Source organism: Cryptomeria japonica, chromosome 7 (genome assembly GCF_030272615.1).
Source record: "Cryptomeria japonica chromosome 7, Sugi_1.0, whole genome shotgun sequence".
NCBI lineage: Eukaryota > Viridiplantae > Streptophyta > Pinopsida > Cupressales > Cupressaceae > Cryptomeria > Cryptomeria japonica.
In genome coordinates this window covers 661,455,788-661,465,222 of record NC_081411.1, presented here as the reverse complement: position 1 = coordinate 661,465,222, position 9,435 = coordinate 661,455,788, and the positions used below count along the sequence as shown (strand labels likewise).

The 9,435-nt window shown below is 32.9% G+C and overlaps 1 protein-coding gene across 1 annotated transcript; it reads right to left on the bottom strand.

Annotated features, from left to right (window-relative positions):
* Window positions 1-3,280: 3,280 nt before the first annotated feature.
* Window positions 3,281-5,416, bottom strand: LOC131071160 (peroxidase 49-like). The gene is made up of 4 exons (XM_058006879.2): window positions 5,177-5,416; window positions 4,234-4,425; window positions 3,924-4,089; window positions 3,281-3,756 (listed from the first exon to the last, which is right to left on the bottom strand). The coding sequence occupies exons 1-4, from the start codon at window positions 5,414-5,416 to the stop codon at window positions 3,341-3,343; spliced, it is 1,014 nt and encodes a 337-aa protein (XP_057862862.2). The 3' UTR covers window positions 3,281-3,340.
* Window positions 5,417-9,435: the final 4,019 nt, after the last annotated feature.

The following is a 9,435-nucleotide window of genomic DNA, read 5'->3' as shown; positions in this document are numbered from 1 at the left end:
CAACCCAGAACCTAAACAATTGGGTCGGCCACCTAAAGATAATACAATAAATCCATTACATAAACCCGCAAACCAATGATAATCCAAGTCGGCCTAACACCAAAACAACATTAACCAAACAATAAATCCAACCGGTAACGCATCGGGAGCATCCACCAACACGTTACATAAACCAATCCATAACCTAACATAATAGCATTAGGTCCGGTGCTAAATGAAACACCACCAAACAACTAGAACACGAACAAGATAATCATTAGCATCCCAAAAACCTTCTAGAAGCCACACCAACACCACTTATCGAATCCATCAAAATATCTTCAACAAAGCTCTGCCGATAGAACCCTTACCGGTAACCAAAAGGCTTACTAGAACATATGATAGCTTCTGAAACGCCAAATCCCGAACCAACTGAATGTGATACGCATGTGAATAACATGAATAACCGAACCAAACCAATTCCACCAATCTAAACATATTCGAGAATACCAGAGACAAATCTCCTGATCATCGTCAAAGTCCAACCACTCTACCAAAACCCGGTAGACAACCAAACAAGCTAGTGTTGACATCAATGACAAACATCAATGCAACACATAATCAATTCCTCCAAATTGCCAACATCATGCACAACCTTTCTCCTTTTGATAAATCTTCCTTTTTCATCCCTAAGGGGGGAATTCCCCTTTTCTGTTCTGTCGCCACATTATCCTTTTTCTGCTCAAAGAAAGCACTATCCTCTATTTCCCAACCCTCATCTATGAAATCGTCAACCCCATCCCCTGTCCCCATCTCCATCTTATCCTCAGACCCCGTGTTCACTGATTGGGAAGGGGGATTATCATGGCTATTACCCTTAGGGGATGATGGGAGGGGCTTTAAAATGCTCCATAATCAGAAGGATCAAACCCTCATGCAGAATAGGGTTTCTATTATTCTTATTGTGTTCCTTAATGCTAGCTTTCAAGGACGATAAGAGGTAGAAAGGAAATTAAATGAAACCAAAAGCTACTAATTCAATTGTTATTACAATTCTTATTTACAATATTATTAGAAAATCAATCTATAAGTATATTCTATTGAAAAATCATTCATTCATCATAATTGTTTAATTCTTCTAAAACCTATAAAAAATTGTTACCAAATATCTATCATTGTATTTATTTCATTTTATTTTTAATTTCAATATTTCATCTTATTTCTCAATGTCTTGTCAACTCTTTTATAAAAAGTAATATAGTATTGTTTCTCATTTACTTTATAAATATGAAACATTTATTTTTCATTTTTATATATCTACATCTCAAAATAAATTTAATTTAATTCTGTTTTTTTTAAAATAAACTACCTATCTACTTCCTATTTTTAACAAGTGGTTCATTTGTTGTCTAATACTATTAATATTACAAGCTAATTTATTGTTTCTCTAATTATTTAATATAATTAATAGTAAAAATATTAAATTTGTTTATACTTGCTGAAATGACAAAATACTTTATAACAATTCTTACAAATAGAAATTGACAACTTTACTAGCAAATGGCAAAATAGATGTAACTAATATTTCTTCTAATATTTATCTTATATCAAGATAAGAACCAACTTCGATATTTTTAGATAAACAAATAATTCTTCTTTACTAACAAATGGCAAAACAGATGTAACTAATAATTCTTCTTCTTCTAAATTTTATCTTATATCCAGATAAAAACCAACTTCAATATTTTTGTGTTTATGACGATTATGTCCACTAATTTGCAGGAGTTTTGTAGTGTGCCCATATTGCGAGAATTACTATGGCTAAGAATAGAAGAGTTCGCTTCCATATTGATGTGAAGGATATCATCTTGGTGGGTTTTTTATGGCCTCATGTGAAAGCTTGGATTGAATCCATCAATACCCCTTTTGTCTTTAGGGTTAATTTCTTAAAGCTTTACTTTGTAGTTTGTAGGAGGAATTGGCATAAATTGGACGAGGCCTACCAACGCCTTAAAACATCTCATTTCATGTGTAGATATCACACTATCTAATGTTGTTGGTAGTGGAATTTCACACCTTACATGTATGGATATCACACTATCTTATGTTCTTCCAATGAAGATATTATTGAACTCAAAATTCTTCTATTTGAGTTGTTTGGCTTGATTATCTCTCCTTTTCTCCTCTTGATTTGAATGTCTTATCTCTTATCTCCTCTTGCAAGACAACCTTCAACATACTCCTTTGATCTAAAAGCCTTCCCTTCTAATCTCCTCTAGCTTGGATGCCTCACTCTCATTTTATAAAGCAACCTCTAGCATATTCCATTGGCTTGAACACCTCTCCTATCTCTTATAATTTGAATGCCTCACCTCATATTTCCTCTTGCAAAGCATCTAATCTTTTCTCCACTTTCATTCCTCCAATGTGCTCCCCTAACATCATTTGTGGGACCACCACTTTAACATGTCTAGTTGTAATAAAATGTTGTTTGGGAAGATTTAAATCTTGCTTTCCAATATGAGAGCTAAATAATCTAACTAGTTGATCACAACCCCTCTAACATACATTATTGTATTTTGTGTTCAATCATGGACTAATACTTAATCTAATTTTAATTAATCAAAAGAATATAAATGAAATTCAAAACCATTATTACAATTATATTCTTTTGTATTAATTAATAATATTAGAATAGTTAAAATTAGGAGATTGAATTTCATATATTAAAAGCATAAAAAAAATAGAAAAGAGCTACTCCAAAAGAAGGGCCTGCAAAATATGTAACTTAGCCACCATAATAATTTCATTCCAGTAACAAGACCACATATGTAATGGTCTAAAATAGTGTACGTTAAACTTCTACAAAATTGAATTCACATACATATTCTAGCAAATCCATAGCTTTGTGTTTTATCTATCTCTTATCATCTTCATAGACCAAGAATTTATTTATCTGCAATTAAGTATTTAATTTCACATCTAACTACAAGTTAAAATAAGTTATTTCTCTTTTCTAATTAGCAATATATCATCAGCATATATAATACATAACTAAGAAATGATCACCGTGTATATATATATATATATATATATATATAATTATAATTATGATTTGGGATTTATTTCAAATCATATCTCTCATCATTTAAAAAAAAATTAAATAGCATAATATATAATTAAAGCCCAGAGGCATAGATATAAAATACCACCAAAATAATAATAACTTATTATGGAATAGAGTACATAGTGAATAAACAACCAAATTAACTTATTAGAAATATAGATTTTTGAAAACCTCCCATGCAAGGAGCTGATATTAATCAAATTAAGAACTTTGGCTTTATCGGTCTGCCCAGCCTTATTTTAAGTTAATGCGACCACAGTTCTTTCTAATCTCTCCCCTATTCCCAACCAAGGGTTTGATATTACCCATCTTCACCATTGATTCTGCAAACTGTTCAAAGAACATCTTCTCATTCTTAGCATATGCACTTACAACTGCTCTAGTCAAATAATTTGGACTGTCCTTTTGGTTTGCATAGAGCTCCTCATCAGAAATCAATAGCCCCTTGAAGTTCTGCAAATTTTGGAAGTAGTGACTGTCAAATTTAGTGGGGCTACCAACATCTAAGTTTGACAAGATGTTATCTCCTCCAGATCTTGGGCATTGTGATTTCAATCCTGTTGAATAACTCTGCTCCATAATCAGATTTGGTTTCCCATAAAGCCTTTGCCTGAAGCTTGTGCATCTAGAGTGACCAATGGTGTGCCCACCTGGCCATTAATGTATCAGATTTCATGTTAAACCTCTCTTGAATCCTTTCAGATTCAGTGAAAACATGTAAAAGGTAAAATTCAATGGGGATGGTCAAAAAAATGTATAAAACACATCAGAATCCAATTAGTAATGTTCAGTGAAAGGTGGATTTTTAGTTCAGTACCTGAAAGTGCAACCAAATCCACCTGGTTGAGACCTTGGAGTTTGAATTTGGTAATAAGAGTTTGCAGAGTTGAGTTTGGAGCAGGAATGTTCTGATTGGCCCCACTCAAACTTGCACTTCTTGAATCCCTTCTTCCTAACATTACACTCCACTCTGGCCCTCCACTCTGCTCTCTCCACCATTAACAAAGAATTACATTAGTATAATAGCTGGACAGAGCCATTCAATCAAATAAGCTATTCAAGTTAGTGACATGCAATAGTAATCTAATAGATGGAAATATTTTACAATGTAAGAAAATGTGTACAACCAGAACAACAGAATCCCTTGCTGCAATGGCAAGGATATCAGCACAAGACACAACTCCTGGGCATTCTTTTTCCAACTCTGATTTGATTTGATCCACCACATCAAACCCTCTAATAGAATTGTTATTGGGTACTGCTGTCTTTTCTCCCCTGAATGTTGGAGTGTCATCTAACAACACTGAGCCATCACAACCCTGTCATCCACAAACACATTATGGAGAAGATATATTTGAACCACAAAACTCAATTGAAAGTGATTTTCAAAAGGCATAAATATTTATTAAGCACAAAAGATAGTTATAAAGTAGGAACAGTCAATAGTCCAGAAAAGAATAATGAATTATGCATTCCTATTCTCCACAACTAATTGCTCTAACATATGAGATAAATCCAAAGGCAAATGTTCCTCATCCGCAATATTCCAATCCTACATTCGATTAGAGGTCCATTTGACCAGTCAATCTACTACTCTATTCTACTCCCTAGGAACATGAGAAAAGATAATAGATTCTAAAGACCTACTCAAACTTAAAATCTGTCTAATAACCACAACTAAAGTGATTGTAAGAAGAGCTTAAGAATTTTTTTTGAGACATCTCAAACTTAAAATAACAAACAATCATACATATATGTTGTTTGTTATCTAGGACAATAAGAAGCAATTTGGAATGGCAGGCTGTCACGGGTCCAACTGCTGCTGCTTGTTGCTCTTTTGTTTTCTTCTTGTTTCAATGGTTTTATTTTTTCGTTACTTGTTCTATTTATTTAAATAACTGTTCTAATTTTACAAAAAGATTCAGACTTTTATAAAAAGATCTAAACCCTTTTCATTTATTTTTATTCACATATGAATGAAAAAACGTCTTCCAGAAAAACTATAAGCATTTAATTTGATATATTTGTGATACTTGAATGTAAATATAAAACTGTTACATATATTTGTACCTGAACAAAGCAGTCATGAAAATGAAGACGAAGTAAGGAAGCAGCCATTCGAGCTTCCTTTTCAACAGCCTTCTCTACCACAGACTTGACAATGGACAAGGCATTTGGACAAGAATGTTGATAGACACCTGGGCTTAAACCATTGGGATGACCCACAACATTGGCTGCCATTATAAGCATAAAAACACAAAAAATCCTTCCAACTGTGGTGCTGATCATAACAGTACTGTAACTCACCATTTTCAACAGATGATGATGATGATACTAAAATTCTGTATTGTACAATGACCAACAAGCTATTCAATCTATATATAGATAGACACAAATTCTTCGTGAGTGTGTTGTGTTTAATGGGTATACTTCCATTCAATTCAACAACTCTTCCATTACACCAAAACATTATTCTCTGATTTGTCAAGAGAACCTCAAACTAATACTGAATTGTTCTGTCCTTTCTCTTAACAAAAATTCCCTCTTAACTGTCACTTTCTCTTTTTATTTAAACAATGGTTTCTTTCAAGTTTGCTTTCATGGATGGAATTGATTTTCCTGTTGCTTACATTATTAAAAGTTTAATCAGTGTTGATGTTGTGCATACACTTTGTACTCTTTCTGGTGGCCTATTCATGTTCTGTATTGAGTGGAGAATAAAATTCACCTGCTAATCTTATCATTCCTATCCTGCCATCAACCTCTAATTGTGTTTAAAACATGGCTCTAATTAACCAATACTTTTTTATAAAATATGAACTTTGTCTATCCAGCACCTATATTATAGCAGACGTGATTAAGAATTAATTAATAATTAAAATAGAACAAGTATTTATTTTTCAATTAATTATTAAACATCATCAATGGTACAATATGAATGCTAGATAGACGTTGCCTAAAATATGAGACATTTTTCCATTTAAAAGATTTAACTATTTCATATTCAATTTTACTTTATTTTAATGACTGTGACTTTCCTTTTCTGTTCTTTTATCTTCAAACATGATTTTAATAATTTAGTTTAAAAATTTTTAAATATAATAATAATAACAAATTTAATTACAGCTATATTAAACAAAATTAAAAGTTAATAACAAATTTTGAAAATGAATTTTATAAAGGTAAATACTAGTTCTAGTTTTATATTATTTTGTAGCAGTGAAGTACCATGATAATTTGATTTTTTAAATTCATTTTATTTCTTGTATATCTATTTTTATGATTTATTTGTAAATAAATTCATTTCTAATATTTTGAAAAGTTAGATAATCATGGTTGAATACATGAAAATTATGTAATTATTAATACGTTTCCATTCACTTGTCTAACCTCTTAAAATAAAAAGTCTTTATAGAAATGAAAGTTACTAGAACTACAAAGTTCCTTCTATTCTCAAATCTTTGACTACCCAAACAAAATTAATGTGGCTTCCTAGCCTAAGCCTTTCATTTTACCCACCATCCACAAGTTTAAAACATTATTAAACGTCTTTGTATTTATCAAAGTTATGTGCACATTACTAGGTGGGCTAGAGGGTAAGTGCACCAAGATGGTGTGCAAAAAAGTGGACACACCCCCAAATAAAGTTGAAAATACTTAAAACGGGCTTCATGTTATAATAAATGTGTACGCGGTTTAGTTTTAAAAAACTACGTACGCGTTTTACTGTCAATAATTTTTTTTTTACCGTTGTCGACTGGGTCATTTTCACCCACGACCGCACAAAAACGCTTTGGCAAGCAATACACGAATGGGGTTTTGAAGCCCAAACACATCCACAATGCCAAGAGGTATGAGATTAAGTTTTTTTCATCTATTTTATCCATTTGATAAATTCTATTCGGAATTTGAATGTAAATTCATTGTTTTTAATTTTTTGTTAAATTTTTTTTGTTATAAATGCATGTCAGATTATGAAAATATTGCCCCCCTGCAAGATACACATGTTGAGAATTTAGGGCAAAACCCACAACCAGACCCTCAAGATATAAACCCTCCAGCTCCTCCAATAGACCATTCACAAGCAACACAGGAGGATTTGATAAACCAATTAACACAAAACACTGCCAAAATAACTAGATTGGTGAATAGATTGAAGGCATTCAAGCATGAGCATCATGCATCCCTTGCCACAACCCTAGAATCATTGGCTAGTAGTGCCAATGAAGTTTCCAAACAAGTTACAAAATGGGGAAGCTATAGGGATCAATGTTGTGTTTTTTATGCTAGTGGGTTGTCCTATAATGAAGTGAAAAAAAAACATAAGTAAAGCACAAATATCTACTCTTTTTAATGACCCCAAAACCACTGAGACCTTACTTATTAATTCAAAGAGGATTCCTATACATTGGTGTAACCATTTGCCGATGGAAAATGTTTTTTAGGATAGGTGGTGGATGGTCTTTGACCAACCACCTTGTAATAATTTTGAGGTTCCATTATATTTTTTTAGGAAAATATATTGCGAGTTTATCCTCAATGAGAGGCCAAACTATTTTGATATGAGAGAGTTCCAAGGTAGAGGTGGAGGCTCTGCCCAAGATAGACCTGGAGCTCGAAGGGTACTAAACCCCTAAAGTCACATCCCCCTAGCACCAAAACCTGTGGTCCATGTCACGGTCCCAGTAGCCCTGAAAGAGTCGATGGAGGTACAAACTCTTTAGGCAGCTACTACATTGACTGATGTCATCATTCAACATGGAACACAATTATCACACCCTCTTGGCCCAGACGATGATGTTGTAGCTAAACCATCTGGCCTTGGTGAGCCCATTCAACATGCGTGTACCAGTTGTTCGGATATATGATTTGGGATGGATGTTGAGGCCAATGCAAATGGTTCCACATCCCATCTGTGTAACTGTTGCAGGGGTAGATGTCAAACTAGCACTGCAGAGGATGTGGCATTGACTGATGATTTGATGGATATGGTGTTTGATGGTCAGACGTAGACATAGGTGTGTTGATTTGAACTGATAACATTTTATTTATCAATCACATAAAACTTGTAAATGTAAATAAATTTTCATTTATATATCAATTTAAATTGATACAAACAATATGCATTTCAGGATGCAACAACGGGTGTCAGTACACCATCTCATATTCCTCCCAGAGTTGTTGTAGCTGCAGCTTCGACACCTGAGGTATAAATTTTGTAACATGTTAAAATAGAATAGTACCTTGAATTCAAAAAAATAAAATTATAAGATATACTAACTCTCTTTAATGTATATTTATTTTATGTTTTATAGGCGTTGTCAAGGGATCAAATGTCCCAGATTGATAATGTCATGCTCTTGGCCATCGATTTTGGCCTAGAAATCTATGTGGTATCATATTTTGCACACCTCTTATTTATGTATTCTTTTGATTGAATATGCAAGTCATTTCAATTTAGATTTTTGAAATTATATTTAATATTATCTATTGATATCTCTTGTGTTAATTTTGTTTCTTTTAGGGTACCCCACGCGTGTCTAGGACACCTCTTGGGTGAAAGAAATCCTCGAGGATGCCTAAACGTCAAAAGGTAGTTGAACACATTTTTAATTGACACAATTGTTCGAAAAGATTGAATTTGTCTTAATTGGAACTTGTAGATTGATTAGTATTTTTTCTCTCTTTTATATAAAGCAACAATTAGGCTTTGTAGAGTTGATGCATGCACCTAATATGCCAAAGGATCAAGAGGGAAGAGATATGTATCTCTACTTTATTTTCTTGATTTGATGATTATATGCACATGTACATGTGAACTTTAGATAAATTACAATCTTATCATTTTTCATACAGGAAATAGTCATAGCGTCTTCATCAATGGCGAGCCCTCCTAAGTCAACAAGAGAAGCATCTCAGGCTTTGGTACACTTTTGTTCTATATATTGTATATTTTTAGTGTTTTTGATCTATATATGTTATTACCTTGTATTAATTGTATTTAACTTGCAATAGGCCCCTTCGTGGTTTGGCCATAACATGGATCCTCTCAAGTACCAATTTAAAAGGACTCCTAAGACTGATAAGGCAAGGAAAGAAAAGACGGTTGATCCCAGATCAACACATGAGGTAATCTACAATTCAATTGCAAAGAAATTATAGCTGAATGTATAGTTATTTTGATAATTGTGAACTATTTTTTACAAAAGGAATCTAATTTGGCTTTTGGATTGTGGTTGTGAAGCCATCTACAGAGCCGCATACTACATAAAAAAGGCTCAATTTTGATAATCCACCACAACTATAAGATCATATCTAGTGTTAGTTGT